Here is a 19894-nt window from a genome sequence, read left to right as displayed (position 1 = left end):
CGGCCCTGACCAAAGGAAGCTTTGGCAGGGTCTGCTGTGCTGTCCATGTGGGGAATGTGTCCACGACAGGCTGTGCGTGTGATACTGGGCATTCCTCCCTCCCCTCCCCGTCCTTTTCTCTTTCCTCTTTCTCCTCCTTCCTCTCCCCTTCCGTCGGCTTCTTAGGTGTAATAGACGGCGGCGGTGGTGGCAGGGGCCGCCTCGAGGGCAGCAGGGCAGGCAGTAACAGTGTTCCCTGCCCTGAAGCTTTTCAGAGGGAAAGTGAGGTTGGTTCTGTGAGAACAAAGACCCCTCACTGTCTGCTGTGATCCCGGGAGTTCCGGGTCTCTGTCCATGGGTTCTCTCACGGGACTCACTTCCTTAACTGCACGTGTGCAGAAGGAAGGAAGCCCGTTCACCTGTAGATGTTGACCTCAGAGCAACTTGGAGCAGGTCTCCCTTTCTTACTGGCTGTAGATTTCTTTGGATGATCGGTTTCCATTCTTTGTGTCTGGCCCTTTTGCCGTATTTGTTTGGCAGAGATTTATTAACTTCTGTGTTTTCCCGAGTCCACCATTTGGCCCTGTAAGTCTTGGGTGTACTTGCCGTTGGTCATCTTGACCTCCCTGGCCCTCAGATGGCAGAGAACGCCCTGTCCTGACTTTCTTACTGGGTTTGCCTTGTCCTATGGCTGCTGCCTTCTCTTGCCAGTCACCATTTTTCCAAGTGTGTCCACAGGTGCGGTGTTTGTTCACACAGGTTATAGTCATCTGTTGGTCGTTACCACAGTAGTACCTAATATGAGTAGCTTTATTGAGCAAAAGTGTTCATCTGAGCCCAGTGGGGCACATATAAATCTCTCACTTGTGAGGCAGAGGCCAGAAGGTGACTGCAGGTTTGAGGCCAACCTTGGACACAGTCCAGGTTTTACACAGGGACACTCTTGTCCTAAATTTATTTTTTTTAGCTCACGTTTTTGGAGTTCAGAGTAGAAGATGAGGGTCTGTGGGATGACGATGGGTGGCCAACATTGTGGCGACTGTAGTGACCTGAGTGCAGGATTGTACATGAGACAGTGCTCACAGCTGGCCGCTTCTGGAACCACTCTGGTGTCGTATGCCCAGTGTCACATACACTACCTCATGCCCCCACCTCCTAACGGTCACGTTCTTCCCCACCCCAGCACCCCTACTCTGCTTCCAACACTTGACTCTTAGGGACACACCCCAGACCGGAACATGACCTAGATAAAAATCATAATGCAAGAGTTGACCCACCACCTGGTGGCAGAGCTGGACACCTGGTCTTCGGCAGCTACCGGCCTTGAGTAGCTGAGACTCTGCAGTAGGCTTACCCGCTGCCATTTGTCATAAGGGTGACCATCTGGGCTTCTGCAGGGTGGTGGCCGAGATCGCTGACCCAGAGAGTGGTCGGTCTGATTAGGTCACTCCCTGCAACCTCAGCTTGGCCTCATCTTTCTGTCACATTCAGAAAGGTTTGTGCTAACTCTTAAATTGATAGGAAATGGCATTTAATTAGAAAATAGCCCATTTTAGATGGTGAGCGTTTGTCAGAGGAGCTGGCGGGAGCATGGACAGGGCACATGGGGACTAGGGGGGACATGGGGGGACATGGCAGGCGTAGTCTGTCCCCCTTTGTTTTCACCTCTTACTGATGTAAAGGGCTGCTCAGAGCCAGTGTTGGTTTCGGGGCTGGGCCTTCCTTTGGACACAGAGAGCTGCCCTCTCGGGAGAAATGTACACTGTAATCTAGTTCATATGACTCATGAAAGTGCTTTGCTAAGCGATGACAGTGTAACACGTTCTGTCTGGTAATGGCTCTGTTCTTTACCTTTACAGAATTAACCCTGAATCCTCCAGAAGGAATTGTGGCAGGTAAGGGGCTTGAGTGACTTCATTATCATTTTCTTCCAGTTGCCAAAGCTGCCTTCTAAGTAAGATGTGGAATCTTTTCTTTCCCTGCAGGCCCCATGAATGAAGAGAATTTTTTTGAATGGGAGGCATTGATCATGTAAGTTAATTGTGTGGGTTACTATTTTTTTCCCCATGCTTTACTGGAAACTAGGTCTAAGAATCTCTACTCTGAAATGTTGACTGGGCCCAAGTGGACTTGTAGCTTTCAGCTGTTCTCTGGGCAGAATCCAGGTGAACGTGGATCCAAAGGAGATGACAGTGGTGCCTTAGACCCAGTAAAGATTTAGTTGTGAATATGAGCAGCTCTGGGTAGTTTCAGTGGCGGTTTTTAATGTGTGGTTATGTTAGGAAGAAACAATACCTTACTTAGTCCTTTGCTTTTACATCACAGACAACACAGAAAGCTTCTGTGTCCCCTGAGCTGTGGGGTCTCCTCACCAGAGCTCCATCCAGCTCTTGAGTATCCAGTGTGCTCTGATCCAATGCAGTCAGGACACTGTCTGTCTGGAGAGCGGCAGGTCCCACAGGCTGAGGTTTCTGTCTCCAGGACAATCTTTCTGCAGGCCTAGTCTTAAGTCTGAGTCTCTGGAACTTGTGACTAGCTAGAAGTTGGGGTTCATATGACTCCAGCATTGTGGCCGCTCCCTGAAAGGGAAACACTTGACTCACATTTACAGTTTCTTGTAGGGTGCTTTTGAAGTGTGAGTGTTTTGCCTACATGTGTGCCTGGTGTCTCAGAGTCTCTGGAACTAGAGTTTAGACAGTTGTGAGCACAGGTACTTTGTAGCACGTGGTGAGTTCTTGTTGCTCCTGTGAGCTGCCACACGTGGGCTGGCAACAGGCTCCAACCCCATCCTGTAATGCCCCTGTCTCCTTTCTCTGGTGCCGACTCACGGCACATGTAACCCTGATACCCAGCATGGAAGCCCAGCTGGGCCTGTCTAGTCAGTTTCTTGACCTCTCTGTGTGCATTACTTCCTCAAGGTCGTGAGCCCAGCCCCTTCTGGAAGGAGGAAGGTCTTGGCATTTGTCATGGGGAAAGTTCAGTCAGAGAATTTCCTTGTGGCACGGTTGGGCAGTCTGTGTAAAGGCTTGACTCGGAGGAATGACTTAGAAACCAGGAGCCATGGCCAGAAGCTAAAGAAAACAACGTGTGAGTGTATTTATCAATATATATCTGAAAGGAAAGTGTTGGCTCAGGGCCCCCAAGACCAAGTTCTCAGCACAAAGGAGATTTATTTTACCAGAGGGACAGAGGGCAGGGATAAGGGACAAAGATAGGAGATAGAGGACGAGGGAGAAGGGAAGGGAGCGAGGAAAGGGCAGGGTATTTGTCCTGGAGGACAGAGGACGGCCTCTGGATAGAGAGGAGACAGACATGGCCCATAGGCAAATGGCGGTTTATGAAGGTACAAGGGGAAACTCCATGTTAGGATGAGTGCTTCATTTTAATTGGCATGTTAATTAGGGGAGCTAAATTAAGTTAGGGGCTTTTGATGCTGGACTTCAATACTTTGACAGCTGGACCTTGGTAGTCAGCCTCAGGAGGAGGAAGTGGCCAAATAAGGAAACGGACCTTGGTGGCTAGCTTTAGGAGTGTAATCTAACGGTTTTTACCAAGGCCGAGGGAATGGGGCAGAAGGGCGAGGCCTGCCAGAGCCACATGCTCAGTGTGGTAGTGTCCCTTCAATATTTATATCCCATAATATGCAGTAGTTCTGGTGGATTTGCCTCAAATAGTGTGGGTGGCTTTTCTAGTAGGAATAAAGTAGTAGGTGACCAAACAGACCTCCTGGAGCAGCATTAGACCGGAAAAGCCAGGGCCTCTGTTTCTTCCCCTTTTCTCCTCCCCACCCCAATTCTGCTTCCTGTTTCTCTGTTTGCCTTCTCTGGCATACAGCCCTTCACTGTTGGTGGCTCTGAATATGATGCGGTTTATTCCAGAGTGAGCTTGAGGCTCCTAACCCCAGTCTGGATTTTGTGATATTTAACTTACAGTCATGTTGCTTAGAAGAGAAACAGGGGACCCTGAGTCTGGAGTGTCCTCTTCTCTAGTCCATACTCAGCCTGTTTAGCATTCTTCTTTCTACCTTCGATGTGCAAGAAAATGAGGTTATGTTGAACTGAGTAAGCTGCACTCTGTGGTCAGTTTCTCAGTCAATAAAAAATTTCAATTAACTCCTGTGTTTCAGGCTGGATTTTGTTGGTTGAGAAGTTCTCTGGGGGGCAAGGTAGGGAAAGAGGTTTGGCTACCCATCCAGGTGTGAGCTCTGAGCAAGGCAGGATTTGTTTATGTCTGTGCTTACAGCACATTGGTGCTGTGTCCTATCCATGTGTCCATCCCTACCCGTGTGTTCATCCCCACCCCACCCTCAATACCCAGAGCCTTGTACATGCTGTCAGAACACTGCATCACCTATGCCCAAGCCCTTTTTATTTTTAAGTTTGAGACAAGGTTTTGCTAAATTCACCAGGTTGGTCTTGAACTCACTCTTGTGGCTCAGAAAAGGCCTTGAACTTTTGAACCCTTTTCCTCAGCTTGCTGAGTTGCTAGTATTATAGGCCTGGCACATTAGTTCCTAAAGATCTACAAGTTGGCCTGGGAAAATTACTGGTAAGTTTTGCCTGTGAAGGTTAGGCCATGCATGAAGGCTGAGTGAAAGTGAGGGGTTTTGATTTTATTTTTTAAGTCACCCATAAACACTGTCTAGAGAAAGTGCCCCAGACCTGATGTTTATCAGACCTTCATTGCTTGAGCTGCATCACATTTTTTTCTAAGTTTTCTGGAGTCTGTGTGTACTGTGGTACACTTGAGCCTTGCGTACTTGAGGGATCTATTCTGAGTTTCTGGTGGATGCTGGAAACTTTGGGCTGTAACCATAATAACAAGAGCTAGTAAAAGAAATTGACCGGCATGGTGGTGGCACATGCCTTTAATCCCAGCACTTAGGAGGCAGAGGCAGGCAGATCTCTGAGTTCAAAGCCAGCCTGGTCTACTGTTGTGGAATATTAGATTAAGATGTGTTACATTCATTTATGCTGGGTAATATTTGTTTAATGATGCAAAGATGTGTTGCATTCTTGTATGTTGCATTTGTTTAACTCTGTAAAGCTGTGTGTAAAGCCTGCCTAAAACACCTGATTGGTCAATAAAGAGCTGAATGGCCAATAGCTAGGCAGGAGAGAGAAACAGGCAGAAAGACAAAAAGGAGAAATCTAGAAGAGTAGAGAAGAGGGAGGAACAAGAAAAGGAGAAGAGGAGGATGCCAGGGGTCAGCTGCCCAGCCACACAGTCAACTGTGGAGTAAGAAGGAAAGCAAGAGATACAGAATAAAGAAAGGTAAGAGCCCAGAGGCAAGAGGCGGTTAAAGAGAAACAGGATATTTAAGTTAGAAAAGCTGGCTAGAAACGAGCCAAGCTAATGCTGGGCATTCATAAGTAAGAATAAGTCTCTGTGTATTTATTTGGGGGCTGGGTGGGCCCCCAAAGAGTAAAAAAAAAAAAAAAAACAACTACAATCTACAGAATGAGTTCCAGGACAGCCAGGGTTGTTATATAGAGAAACCTCATCTTGAAATACCAACCAGACAATAACCAAAACCAAACAAACAAAACAGAAAAATTGACAGTATTCTATAATGCAAGTTATTTAAAACTTAGGAATCATTTCTGGAACTTGCTGATTGTTAGCATCAGACATTGGTGAATCGGCATAAGAGGGAGGGTTCTCTTGCTTTTCGGTGAGATGATACAGGCCTGTGACCATTGCTGCCCCTAGCCAGGTCATTGCTGGGGGCCATGTCAGGTGGAGCTCTGTTTACTTTTCTTTCACTCACTTTACAGAGCTGGGGGATCAAACTCCTGGCCTGCAGCCATTTCCCCAGGCATTGTTTGCTTTTAAAGAAGCAGATGATCATGTGTGTGAACTGATGTGTGACCTGTTTGTTTCATCTGCCATGTCCTGTGTCAACACAGACACACCTGCACTCGCTCACATGCCATCACAGCAGCTCGCCAGCTGTAGGAGCAGCGGTTGTTAGGAAGCCTGCAGAGGTCAGGGCACCTGATGAGCCTGTCATATTTGGAAGATGTTGGCTCGTATGTGTCCACAGATGGGTTGAGAAGCTCATTAAAGAACAGTTGAGCTCTCTAGTGTGGATTTTAAAAAGTGCATTGTTAAAAGTCTGTTGAATTAACTATTACTAATTTTAGATAAACAGTATAAAGTTAAACAAATATTTTGAAAACCTGTCTTAAAAAGTAATTACAACTGATTTTCAGGAGAGCACGTTTGTGTTTGAATAAGGCTTTTGCGTTAGTGTGGAATTCCCCTGCTCCAAGATCTAGTGACTTTGTGGGTTTTGGTCTTGTTCCAGACCCTTCACAAACAAGAGGCCGTTTACAAATGTTCTTAAAACATCTATCAAGGAATTAACTGTCCTCCTGTGGCTTTGTCTCACCCTGCTGTTTTGGCAGAGAGCAGGCTGGGCTTTTATTCCTTGGTGACTGGGGGCCTCTCCTCCCTCAGATAGCTGGTTTCTAGGGCCTCTTCTGTCCCTGGTACTTTTGGCCACTGCTTGTCTCCTGGCAGCCTGATACTGCTGGCTTTGCCATCGCCCTGCCTGGTGGTTGGCCAGCAGTGGTAGTATCCCAGTAGCTTGTAGCTCTCTACACTTCCACCCTTGGTTCTTTTCGGTTAGTTTTATGTAAGGAATGAAGTGTAGGAGTCGGCCTTCGCTCTGCCTGTGGCCACCCACTTGCCCATTGAGTACTCTCAGCATCTGTCAAAATAACACAAACCGTCATTCAGGGGCTTCGTCCGTCTGCCGCACACCACACTGTCTGGCTGGTGGAGCTTTAGTTTTACAGTGCTCCAGTCTGGAAGTGTGGGGTGTTCCTTTATTCAGGGTTTTCAAACTCTCATCCTTGAGAACGTCATTCCCATCGCTCATTACCATGATACAATTTTAACTCTAAAGTAGTCCGCTCTCGTTGCTAGGGTGTGTGTCCCTACACACACACAGGACAGCCCGCAGACCCTCGCTGCTGTCTTCTCAGGGAAGGACACAGGCAGGGTGAAGGAGGAGTGTTAGCGTTTTTGCTTACACATTTCTGTATTTGGATATTTTCCAACATGAGTAAGGTTAGCATTTATGTAGACAAGGGATCCTCTGTGTTAGAATTCACCATGCAGTTCTCGGAGCACTCTGTGCCCTTCAAGATGGGGGGGTGTATTTAAGTTTCCTAGCAGTGTCTCTAATGCAAACACATTAGGATGTGGCTGTGACTCCTTTGGACAGAGTTGACCTGAAATTACAACGTGGAACAAACCCTTGTGTTACTACCCTGGTTCTGGCAGTGGAAGGATCTTTTTGAATAACACAGAAGAATCAGGGTATCCCTGTCTATCCAAGTTGCTGGGACAGCAAAGGTGCATGTGGACCCTTTTCCAAGGTACAGCTTCCTACCATGGTGTCCTGTTGCCAACAAGGTGTTATATCCTGGGAGTAGACAAGTCTCTGGTGATCTCTGCTGCCTAGCCAGCAACTCCCATCAGCCCAGAGTGTGGCCAGATCTGGGCCCTGGTGAGGTAGGAGCTGCTGGAGAAAACTTCATTGAAGTCTGGAGTGGAACACTCCTGCTGGGTGTTGCTGAGGGACCTTCGGGCTGTAGGGAGGGTGTTTGTGCGTTTGCCCACTTTGTTTGTATGCTGTGTATTCTAGCCAGCCTTACTGCGGAGATTAGCAATCCCTAGTAATTCATCTCTGGTTCTGAGTTCCAAAGAGAGGGGCAGTCTGTTATTTTAACACCTCATCAATTACAGTGGTGTAAGACAGTCTTTCATCCATTTAGACACTTCCTAAAGAGAACAGCAAAGTGGCTTCTCGAACATTCGCCTCCCTGGGATCAGTGGCAGGCGGGGCCAAACAACTGTGGCTTCGGGAGCTGCTCTGACCCTCTGCCTTCCAGGCACAGGTTGGCTTCTCCACCTTGCAGCATCCAAAAATGAAAGGCAAGCTTCTGGCTGGAGTTCCGTGGTTACAGGTGTGCTGCTGATGTGGTCTGAGGCAGCTCTGGAGGACAGGCTGAGTTAGGCAGTCAGCCGGGGCAGGAATGGCAGCCGTTGGTCATTCTTCCACGTCTGTTCTCTTGCAGACGAGAAGCCAGGGAGGCCTTTAAGGAGGCATTCCCCAAAGACAGCAGTTATAACACAATACTCTAATGGTGTGCTGGGGAATAGGAAGTTAGGCAGTGTTTGCAATCAGTCGATGGAAGGTTGTTTGTTGGCGCAAGAGATTGTGTGTGCCTTGGCTGTTTCATTTCCTTTCCTGTTCTGTGAGGTGAGGGTCCTCACTTCCAGAAGTGGGGAGTGAAACTTGTCTAAAGCTATTGTTTGTTTCCCCGTCCCGGGCAGGAAGCTTCTCTGTGGCGTTTCCCACCTTGGCAGGCACGTCCCTGCAGTTTGCCACCTGCATACCTGCTCAAGGGGCAGGCGTGCTGGAAGAGAGAAGGAAACCCCAGTTTAAACCGGCAGTGAGCCTGAGTATGCGCAAACAGCTTTGCTATTTAAGATGTGGGCGCACTTGAGGAAATGTTGGGTCATGCTTCTGATGCTATGAACAACCCAGTAGACTTTTTTTTTTTTTTTTTTAAAGAAAGCCCCATTATGAGAAACAAAGACCTGTTATCAAAGCATTGAGCAAATGCCATGTAGCTCATTCCAAGGACACTACCCATTTTTTTCTCACTCTAGACTCATTGGTGCCAGCCGTAGTGAGGCCCTACAGGGTGTTTTGTCTCAGTCTTTTCTGTCTGTGTCTGTCTGTCTGTCTCTCTCCTTTTGAGACAAGATTAATCTCTGTTATGTACCCTTGACTGGCCTGGAACTCTCCATATAGATCAGGCTGGGCTTGAGCTCACAGAGATCCACCTGCCTCTGCCTCCCAAGTGCTGGGACTAATAGCATGTACCACCAGGCCTGGCCAGCAGGATTACTTCTGAGGCAGTGTCTTTGTTTGTCCAACCTTCTGACTGCAGTTTTAAAGACTGCATTGTGCATCTCCCAGCTTTGGCCAGTAGTAAAATAGCAGCAGTCCCCTTGACCTCCTTAGTTCAGGAGGATGGGAAGTGCTGATAGGGGAGTTACCTCCACAGTGCTGGACAGATGGACTTAGGAGAGAACGGGGGGCTCAGGGCTCCATCCAGGCCCCTGTGGGGGAGAGAGGAAAACTCAGCTGGACCACACCTGTGAAGGTGACTGTGCTGCTGCTTCTCAGGGCATCCTCTGCCTCGGCCTGGTGCCAGGACCCCAGGGCACTGTCAGGCAGCATGTCATCCCTCCAAGCAGAAAAGCTATTCATCTTGTTTTTGAAGTAGCACAGGATCGCTTTCCAGAGTCAAGGCTTGTCACTGAGAAAAAAACTTGGCTTAACAAGACACTGCATTGTTCTTTCGAAGCCCTGGGTGTGACTGTGAACGAAATTAAAATTTTTTCTTTGCTCTCTTAATTGTGGAGATAAATAGTGCAGCAAGTATTTTACAGATCTATGTATCACTGATCGAAAATAACTTTATCAAAACTTTAAACATATTCATGTTGTTGGTTTTTTGTGGTGTTTTATCCGGGAACAATATGTATGTGTGATGCATACATATGTGCATGCAGATGGTTATCTGTGCCACATGTGTGTGGGGATGAAATCAACCTCAGATGTTCATCAGGACCACTTGCTTTTTGAGACAGGGTCTCCTATTGGCCTGGGATTTGCTGATTTGGTGAGGATAACTGACCAGTGAGCCTAGGGGGTTCCCCTAGCTCCACCTCCCCGGTGCTTGGGTCAAAAGCGTGTACCTTCACACCTGCCTGTTTACATGAGCTCTGGAGCTTGAACCCTGGCTCTCAGGCTTGCATGAGACTTTACAGACTGAGCTTTTTACCCCCAGATTGATTTTTGTTATTTTAAGTGTGTGTGTGTGTGTGGGGTGGTGGTGGTGGTGGTGCTTGAGTCATAAGTACAAGTGCCCACAGAAATCAGAGGAGTTGGATCCCCCTGTAGCTGGAGTTAGAGGTGATTGCGAGCTGCCCCTTGTAGTGCTGAGAATCAAACTCGGGTCCTTTGGAGGAGCAGTATGTGTTCTTAACTGCGGAGCCACCCCTTCCCACCCGCCCCTTGTTGTTGTCTTGAGACAAGAGCTTGTGTAGACCAGTTGCCCTAGACATCAGGCACCACTACACCCAGCTAAGTTTGGATTTTGAGAAATTCTTTTCTAGTAAGTAAAGACGGCTTTTACATCTCCTAATTCTCCCCCTGTCTGTGGAAGTCCAGGTCCTTATCCCTGTGTTAAGAGGGTTCTTTCTGTGTTAGACCTGCTGTCACAGGGAGGCAGAGCTGTTTATTTTTTATTTATTGATTTTTGTTCTTTTGAGACAGGGTTTCTCTGTGTCTCCCTGGCTGTCCTGGAACTTACTCTGTAGACCAGGCCGGTCTTGAACTCAGAGATCAGCCTGCCTCTGCCTCCCAAGTGCTGGGGTTAAAGGAGTGTGCCACCACCGCCCAGTGGCCTAGGCTTCTTTCACACTGAGCATGAGTTGAGGATCACATGTGTACCCTTTCTGTTTGATGGGTATAAAATCACATCTTAGGCACACTGAAAAAGTCAAAATATCCTTTGAAATACATTCCTTAGCTCCTCACCCGCCTCTGCAGAGGCTCTTGATTATTCTCTGCTACAGTTCACACCTCAATCCTCACGGGAGCTGGACCTCAGCGACAGCCACCTCCCGAGGGCCGCAGTATGCTGGAGTGTCTCTCTGGTGCAGTTACTGTGCAGAGCTCTGCCGCCGGTGCCTCGGGTCTAAAACAGCTGGAACAGAGCTCCTGGTTCCTTCTCCCATGTCTGAGTCGGGGCAGGCACTGTGATGACGACGTCTATCTCCTAATTTGCAGGGGCCCTGAAGACACTTGCTTTGAGTTTGGTGTTTTTCCTGCCATCCTGAGTTTCCCACTTGACTACCCCTTGAGTCCTCCAAAGATGAGATTCACCTGCGAGATGTTCCATCCCAACAGTAAGTGAGTCCAAATGTGGTTGACAAGGCAGCAGGATGCTGCGTTGTTAATAAGAGGCAGGGGGTCCTGCAGGTACATGGGATGCAGCACACCAGTACTGTACGCACATGTCTCCAATGGCTGCCAGCTCTTAAACTGGGGCAAATCGGTTATGGTGTGAGCACCAGGATTTCTATTTTGAAGATCAGCTTAATGTAGAGGAGGAAAAAAAAATGTATGAACTTAACACTAGCTATTTGGCCCAGCCATCCTGCATTAATGGGCTTACTAGAACTTTCAGGCCTTGAGTGCTTTGTGGCCTGCATTGGCCTTTGTCGCAATATATTTTTAATGGTGGAAAATTGGAATTATTTTAGTGGTTAAAAGCACTTGCTGCTCTTGCAGAGGACTCAGATTTGGTTCCCAGTACACACATAGTTGCTCACAACCAAGGCTCCAGGGAATCTGATACCCTCTGCTGGCCTCTCTGTAACCAGACTCTCTTGTGTTTGCACAGACATACATACAGCAAAACACTCATGCATGGTAAACTGGAGTCAGCCCAGCCTTCCTACAGCAGAGTTAAGGAATGCTCTAGTTAGACGGGATGTTAAGAATCCATAGAAGTGGCATGGTGATGCACTCAAGTTTAGTGTTGACTGGGAAGTAAGCCAGTACTCAATAGTGCTCTGAGTTTTATCTTCAGAAAACAATCTGTGCAAGTGTCTGGAAATGGGTATAATAATACTGCCAGTGACTCTTCTCTGATTGGGATTATTTATTTATTTAACTTCTTCCTTTTACAAGTAGGTATTATAGATAAGAGAAATTTGAGGGGTGAAGTGTTTGATATAGGGTTCATATTGCCCAGGATGGTCTTGAACTCCTGATTTTCCTGACTACATCTCCCAGGTGCTAGAGTCCACACATATGTCAACATGCCCGGCAGACACAGGAGAAATGGGACAGTGTGTTGTATTTTGAATGATGGTATTTAGAGCAATGCTTCTGCTTATAAAGGATTTTTATTGCCACTAACAATCCTGATATTAAAAATCCGATCCTGGGACAGAAATTCAAGTAGGATATTCTATTTTGTAAAAATAAGACATTTACTTATTTGTCACTAGTTTTTTAAAATTGATTTCAATTTTATTTTATGTGTACGGGTATTTTAGCTGCATGTATATCTGTTTTACATGTTCATGGTACTCACAGAAGCCAGAAGACTTTAATCCGCTGGAATTAGAGTTAAGGATGGTTCTGAGCCATTATGTGGGTGCTGGTCGAACCCTGGTCCTTTGGAAAAGCAGTCAACCCTCTTAACCACTGAACTGCTTCTCCAACCCAAATTGATGTCTTTTTATTTTGTAAAAAATAATTTTGAACTGGGTGTGTTGTTAAATGCCCACCCCTTCTCTGCACTTAAGTAATTCAGTGCCTTGCCTCTACTCTGGCTACATGGACATCGATTTGGGGTGGGGTGGGGGTGGTCCTGCCAGCTGAGTTAGGGATGTCTGAAACCTGTGCTGCAGAGCCCTGTGAAGAATCTTGATTTCTGGGTACTTGAATTTTGGAATATTTATCCACTCACTTTTCACTTACTCCTTTTGGTGATAATGCTCAGAGAAATCTATAACAAGGTGGAGTCCATTTGTGACTAGTTAGTGCTAGGTAGACCTGGTCCCAAGCGCCCTTGTCAGCCAGTGACCACAGGACCTGATCAGTCCCCAGAAGGTCTGGCCTGCTGCTGGTAGGCCTCTCTGGGATTTGTGCCAACAGGAAGTGTCCTGTTACTGCTGTACAAACAGCTGGGCCTCTGAAGAGCTTCCCCAGCACAGTGGCACCGTGTCTGGGCTCACATGGCTGCCTCTGAATTTTGCAGTCTATCCCGACGGGAGAGTCTGCATCTCCATCTTGCATGCCCCAGGCGATGATCCCATGGGCTATGAGAGCAGTGCTGAGCGGTGGAGCCCTGTGCAGAGTGTAGAGAAGATCCTGCTTTCCGTGGTGAGCATGCTGGCAGGTGAGTTTGTGCATTCCATTTTCTGTTACTGAATCAGGTCTGTACTTTCCCGAGTGTGAGCATACTTTCAGGCACATTTTATTAGAATATACAATATATTATCACGTTCCCCCTTTTTTGTCTAAAATAATAAAAGAAGGTTATAACTAATATAAGAAAAACAATATACAGTAAGTACAATAACTATATACAATATATACAGTCAAGAATTACATTAATAATGTCTAATCCATTAACATTTGACAGATTCAGAGAAAATATTCCACTATTTATCCTATTTTGGTGAGTCCAAAATGTTGTACCTAATTCAAATTCTATTCTAACTTGTATTACCAACCCAAAACTATTTTTTGATGTTTTTGGAACTTATACACTTTATACCTCTTCAGTTAGTTTCTTTTCTGAATTTGTTAACAAGAAAAACTATAACTACCTAGTCTTCAACTCCCTCAGAGACCCAAGAAGGAAATACAATTACCTAAGTAAACAGGAAGTGCAAACAAGCGACTTCCAAAAAATGTGAGAAATGACAGAAACAGCTGGCTACCTGGACAGTCCCCCAAGGTTCTTCTGCAATATTGGGGCATCCATCTTCTGCCTACAGGCCTAGCATATCTGACAGACTTATCTGTGAAGCAGGATTTTCTGAAGGGCTGTCCTACTTTATCTTGGCAAAATTCAGCAGTTTTTTCTTTTGTGTCCTGCTTGTCCATTTGGACAGCACACTGTCAGCAGTCGAGGCAACGACATTTTCTTGCCCTGTGGCTAACTTGCCACAAAGAAAGTAAACTCCATAAAGAGTTTTTTCAACATCCATCATCTCTGAAGTAGATTGGTACTGTCAGGAGCAGACATGTCTCATTGTCATTAAAAAAAAAAAAACTATGTTATTAAAATATCTTAAATGCCATATTCTATAGATCTCTGAAGTGTCTGAAGACGATCTATCTAAAATATATCTGTTTGACTTTGAAAACATACCTAACCTGACAAGTTCCATTGTAATATGTGACTAACTGCTAATCTGCATTTCTTTATTATCCTAAATAGTTGGTAATGATAATTTTCAAGGACTAGCAATTTACATTACATTGCTAAATTACTGTATAGGTACAATACCTTGAACAAGAGTAGAAATATATGTACAGTATATTCTAACAAAATTAACCTCAAATTTGTATCAATATACATAATTTGTATATAATATACAAAAATCCAATCCAATGTAAAATATTTAAAACAAGTAGTTACTTCTTAAAAGTAGATTCAGCAATTACCTTTTTATCTTACCATATCCATATTCTCCCTTTTTTCTTTTCAGAATAGATTCAATAATCTACCCTTTTATCCTGTCATTTCTAAATCTCTCTCTTTTTTAAGAGTAGATTCAATAATCTACCTTTTTATCCTGTCATTTCTATATAATACATTTCTATATCATATCCCTCTTTCTTCATTTAGAAAGAGATTGACTATGACCAATAACAATTTTTAACCAACCTCTAAACAAAACAAACATCCATAATCCATTTTTTGGGAATGTGGGCATAGTTTTCTAGGCTACTTCCTGCTGATTGGGGGCACTGGTAGTCTTATGGGGACACAAAGAAAATTTAGGATTATGGTGAAGTACTGATTGGAGTAGTCTGTGAGGCTATATCATCTCAGCTATCCATCTCTGTATTGTCCTGAGCAGTTTGTAGTCCAAACTGATCTTTGGGTGGTGTTTGTCAGCTTAATGGTGTTGTCGTTGTCCTGATGGAATTGCAGTTGTAGGGTCCCATCTTCTTTTTGGAGACTTCAAAGTCTCTGTTAGGTGTGGTCATGGTTCACTGCAGAAAATCTTTTTTGTAGGACAAGTTTTCTGGATGATTTGTCCTTTTTCTTCAGATGTCTCATTTGTCCAGTGGTCTTCAGATTCCTTAGCTGGATGCCTTTATTCTCCTGGAAAGACAAAAACAAAACCCTTCCCCAACCCTAACTTTGGAAAGGTTCCAAATCTAACCTTTATCTATTGTGATTTATGGTTTCTCCTGAATTTTTTGTTCTCTCTTCTATAGTTCTATCATCCAGAGCAGTATGGTTTTTACAATAGACATTAGTTTCTTTAATTGCTCTGGGAAGGAGTTTCTTCCATGATGACTGGAAAGGACTGAATGGAATTGACATGGGGGCCTTTGAGAGGTCCCTCAGGGAGTTTCCTGGTGGCAAAGGCAAGGGATTACCTTGTCTGTCCCTTGTTGATCTACATTTATCAGTCCAATATCTGCCTTTGCCACACCTTCTACATAATCCAGAAGGGAGGGGCGTGCTGTTGCTATTGTTCCTTGAAAAAACATTGTTTCTAGGAACATCTTGCTTATAGTCCCTTTTTAGGTGACCTTGTTTACCACAATTGAAACATTTGACATTATGATTTTTCTTCAGACCTCTGGAAATTACCTATCCAACCATGGTCATGGTCATGAGATTCAAAATTTATTGTATCTCAGATCCATTCTGCCAAGGGTGCTGATCTTGCCTTTAACGGCCTAATTACCCTTTTGCATTGTTCATTAGCATTTTCAAAAGCCAGAGATTCAATTATTATCTGTCTAGATTCAGAATTTGGTATCATTCTATTTACTGCTGAAGTCAATCTTTGTAAAAAATCAGTGAAAGTTTCTTTTGGGCCCTGTATAACTTTAGTAAATGACTCAGTTTTCTTTCCTACTTCTTCAATTCTGTCTCAAGCATTCAAGGCTGCCATGTGGCATAAAGCCAGGGTGTGGTCATCATATAAAGATTGTCTTTGCATATCAGCATAATCGCCTTCTCCAAGAAGTTTATCTTGGGGAATTTCGATACCTCTAGCCCTACTCAATTGTTCAATGGTCTTAGCCTCATCCTTCCACTAGGTCCTCCATTGTAATTGGGGACCAGCCATCTAAGATGGTTGTAACCAAATCTGTCCAGTCTTGAGGAATAATCCTATTACAAGTTGAGCATGAGTTTAACATCTGCTTTATGAAAGATGAGTGGGTGCCATATGAGACTATTGCTTCTTTGAATCTCCTCAAATCTAACATTTGCACAGGAGTCCATTCAGCTCTTGCACAGTCGGTGGTAGCTATCATTTGGCAGTTCCTGTAAGGCTACTGGATAAATTAAAATCGGCTGTTTGAAAGCCTTAGGCTGTTTCTCTGTAACCTTATAATGCAATGCTGACATTGGTTCTTCTTTAAATTCTTCTGTCTGGGTCTGAATGTCTTTATGATCTGTTTTAACAGGTTTTTCTAAAAACTTTTATCTTGATACTCATATTAACCAGCTTTTTAAATGATGAAACAGAAGAGATCAAATAATATTTATAATTGAAATTACATAAATCCCATCAACATTAATTATCCTCTCATTTAATTGTTCCATTTTCAGGCCATCAATAGTATTATCAAACAGAGACTAAACTACCTCCATTGTAAAAATGTTTCCCATATTTTAATGTGGGAAAAAACTTTCTTTTAACTAATTCCTCCCTTTAAGAAGTCCCAGTTGAGCTGGGCAGTGGTAGCACATGCCTTTAATCCCAGCACTCAGGAGGCAGAGGTAGGTGGGTCTCTGTGAGTTCGAGACCAGCCTGGTCTACAGAGCAAGATCAAGGACAGGCTCCAAAGCTACACAGAGAAACCCTGTTTCGAAGAAAGAAAAAAGAAAGAAAGAAAGAAAAGAAAAGAAATCCCAATTAACTCAGCACATCTGCTGATGGTGACAATTCAGATGACGGCGTGGCAGCAGCCCAAGGAGGGCCAAGGAAAGCCGGAACCCACCGGGAGAGGGGGGCAGCAGCACACGGCCTAGCTGTCTGTCTGCAGCACACGGCCTAGCTGTCTTCACAGGGAAGTGTGCGAAAGCGGCCGACTCCTGTGGTCTCTAGAGCCCCAAACCTATGGAGTTTGCAGCAGAGAGGCAGGGTAGCCGGCAGCGTAGGGACTCCGGCTGCGTGTCGGCCTGAGCTGGTGGCTGCCAGACCCCAGGCAAGCAGCCTTTTCCTGAATCCGTGTCCCCAAAGGTGGGCGCCAGGTGTTGCTCACTTTTTTAAAAGGTCTTTTAATAAAAATCCCAGAACCAGATATTGGGGTAAATGCTGAAAGACCAGAGAGACAAAGGAACAGGCCACAGCCACGTCTCACCTCGCCAGCTCCATGAATCCTGTGACTGAATGTCTCTTCAGTCCACAGCCGAAAGCTCTCCAGCTGAAAAGCCTTCTCTGTGCCACCACTGCCTGGCGCTGTGACTGAATCAATCTCATGTAGTCCAGGGGCTTTGAACTCACAGAGATCCAGACCGATCTCTGCCTCCTGAGGGCGAGGATTAAAGGTGTGGCCACCCCTGCCTGGCCTCTATGTTTAATCTAGTGGCTTGTTCTGTTCTCCAAATTTTATTAGGGTACACAAAATATCACCACACATACTTCCATGATTACAGATTATATAGGACATGCCGGATTGTTGACCAGTTTGCTATTCTCTGATCTTTGGCATTTTCATTTTTGGGGGCCCCACTGTGTGGTTTAATGCTTAGTACAACAGACACCCCAGTGTGAGGTCCCTGTATTTTCAAGGAACTTGCAAACCTATCAGCAGTTGCTGGCCAGTGTGGTAAACCCGACTGCAGAAATACTTCTCTGGCCTGTTTGGAGTGAGTTGGGACACCAGGAGTTGACAAGGGAGGTGGGAAGGAAAGACATTGGGGGCTGAGGGTCAGCTGGACAGGGCAGGGGCCCTGACACTGAACTTGGTGGGGAGCCCTGGGAGTTGCATTGGTTGCCACATCCTGCAGTTTTACCTTAGCAGGACTGTCTGTCTGTGTGGAGCTGGCGGGTGAGGGATTGGGATGGGAGCAGAGCGTTTGACTTCTCAGTCTGGTATTCAGACACGTGGACACTCATGGCCAAGAGAATGGGTGGATTTGGAGGGGCTGGAGGAGGCAGGCCCTCAGACTCCCTCAGGTGGGCTGTGAGGACTTCTGTTGCTACCTGGGCACCAGGGTGCAGTGGCCAGGGAGGTACAAAGGGAGCAGGATCCCGTCAAGGGGAGTTTGGGGTGTGTGGGGAAAGGGGGTTCCTGTCCCCTAAAGGAGCTGCTGCAGGTTGCTGGAAGTGAGGGGCTGCTGACTTGAGGGTCAGTCCCCTGCTTGTGCCAGCCTCCAGCCTCCCTTCCTCAGGCGGAAGGCCCTGGTTTGTGTTGGAAGTCCCCTTGCTACCCAGAATGACCCGCGAGAGCTCTGTGGCGCTCTAGAGAGGAAAAGGAGGCTGTGGCCAGGCGCTCCTCACCCTTTACTCACAGCTCCCTTTCTCTACAGAGCCCAATGACGAGAGTGGAGCGAATGTAGATGCTTCCAAGATGTGGAGGGATGACCGGGAACAGTTCTACAAGATCGCCAAGCAGATCGTCCAGAAGTCTCTGGGGCTCTGAGGCCACACCGTGGGCACACTGCGCAGTCCAGCGCCGTCCTCCAGAACACTTGGCAACAGAGCTGCCATGCCGACACCAACACAGGCCTCTGCAGAGCCACAGCACCTATGGTTCCTTCCTTTCCACCCCAGCCGGGCAGCTCCCCTGAAATCATGACTGGAGTAATGCCAGCTGCTGTGCTCCAAAGGACTCCTCCTGCTGCGCCTCAGGGAGGGTCCAGGCTGTCCTCACTACCTCTCCCAGCCACGGGGTCCTCAGCTCGGCTCCCTCCTGCAGTGCTGAGGACCTGCCTCTGACATCCACAGGGGCTGGGTGTACCAGTGCTGCCCCTTCTGAGGACGTGGGGCCTTGGAGAAAGCAGTGTGGGCCTGGTGTCCCCGCCTCTCAGTTCCTAGGTGTCCCAGGAGGCCTTCTGAGCTTCTTTTGACACTCTGCACTTACCAGCCTGGGCTGCCTTTGGCGTGGTGACAGAGGCTTGCTGTGTGCATCACAGATGTCACCGTAGCCCCCTCCAGGGGCTGTCTGGTAAATGGGTTCATGAGAAGAGGGGACATGGGTCACCAAGGCTGCTGCTCTTCCTGGTTACATCCATGTCTGAGTTACTGGTGCACACTAGAGCAGGTGGGGATGGCCAGGGCTTTAGCGGGGGTCTCGCCCGGGGGTTCTGTATATATACATGTGGTCGCACCGGGTTTAGCTCTAGGATCAAATTGTTCTTCACTGTCAGAGTTGGAAGGGAATCTGCCACTAGGTGCTCAGCAGAGGTGCCCACTTTGATCCGGACAGCTGGGAAGTGGCTGTGGTGCAGGCCGGGGGTGGAGGGTCTCAAACAGCAGGACCATGCTGAGCAGCAGTGCCCGAGCAGACCCCACAAGCAATAACAGATCTTCAGTGTAAGCGGATGCTTGGCCTTTTCTAACCAGGTTCCATTTGAACATGAGTTTCTATTTTTAAAGTGCAGCTCATCTGTGGGGGGTGCAGCAGATCTCGCTGCATAGGATCTGCTTTTCCTTGCTCACATGTCAGCGGCCAGCGCTGTGCATGTTTCATGGTGTTAGTAGTTCCCAGCTCTGGGGCTCCGACTGGGTACCTATGGGAACCTCATACTTTCCTTCTCCCAAGGGAGTCCGTTTCTATTTGAAGTGCAGCAGAGTCTGGTGTTGGGAGGTGCAGGAGAAGGGAATTGTACCGAAATAGTATTTGTAGGCCATTGAGATGAAGCCCTTTCTGCAAAGAAGTGGCCTGTGTGGGGACATGAACCCCCGCAGAGTGTCCCCAGGGCATGTCACCACCCTCAGGCTTCCCTGGCAAGTGGGGGAAGACAGGCAGTCTCTTTACAAAACAAAAGTATTTTTATTCATTTGTATTTATTAAATGAAAAAAAGAATCCTCTGGTGTCCCTCTTGTGTGGTGGACTTTAATTGCTGTTAAATAAAACTGTATATCCCATGTCCA

At 46.5% G+C, this 19894-nt stretch overlaps 1 protein-coding gene across 3 annotated transcripts in view; it reads left to right on the top strand.

Moving 5' to 3' along the window:
• Window positions 1-19894, top strand: part of Ube2g2 (ubiquitin conjugating enzyme E2 G2) — a 27523-nt gene extending 7629 nt beyond the window's left edge. For all 3 annotated transcript variants that reach the window (XM_006989397.4, XM_076558545.1, XM_076558546.1), the window contains exons 2-6: window positions 1839-1874; window positions 1965-2010; window positions 10862-10980; window positions 12846-12986; window positions 18327-19894. In XM_006989397.4, coding sequence (XP_006989459.1) covers window positions 1839-1874; window positions 1965-2010; window positions 10862-10980; window positions 12846-12986; window positions 18327-18439 — 455 coding nt within the window. In that variant the 3' untranslated portion in view covers window positions 18440-19894. The remainder of the gene's footprint in view (window positions 1-1838; window positions 1875-1964; window positions 2011-10861; window positions 10981-12845; window positions 12987-18326) is intronic.

This window comes from Peromyscus maniculatus, chromosome 21 (genome assembly GCF_049852395.1).
Source record: "Peromyscus maniculatus bairdii isolate BWxNUB_F1_BW_parent chromosome 21, HU_Pman_BW_mat_3.1, whole genome shotgun sequence".
NCBI lineage: Eukaryota > Metazoa > Chordata > Mammalia > Rodentia > Cricetidae > Peromyscus > Peromyscus maniculatus.
This window is presented reverse-complemented; position numbering and strand designations above follow the sequence as displayed.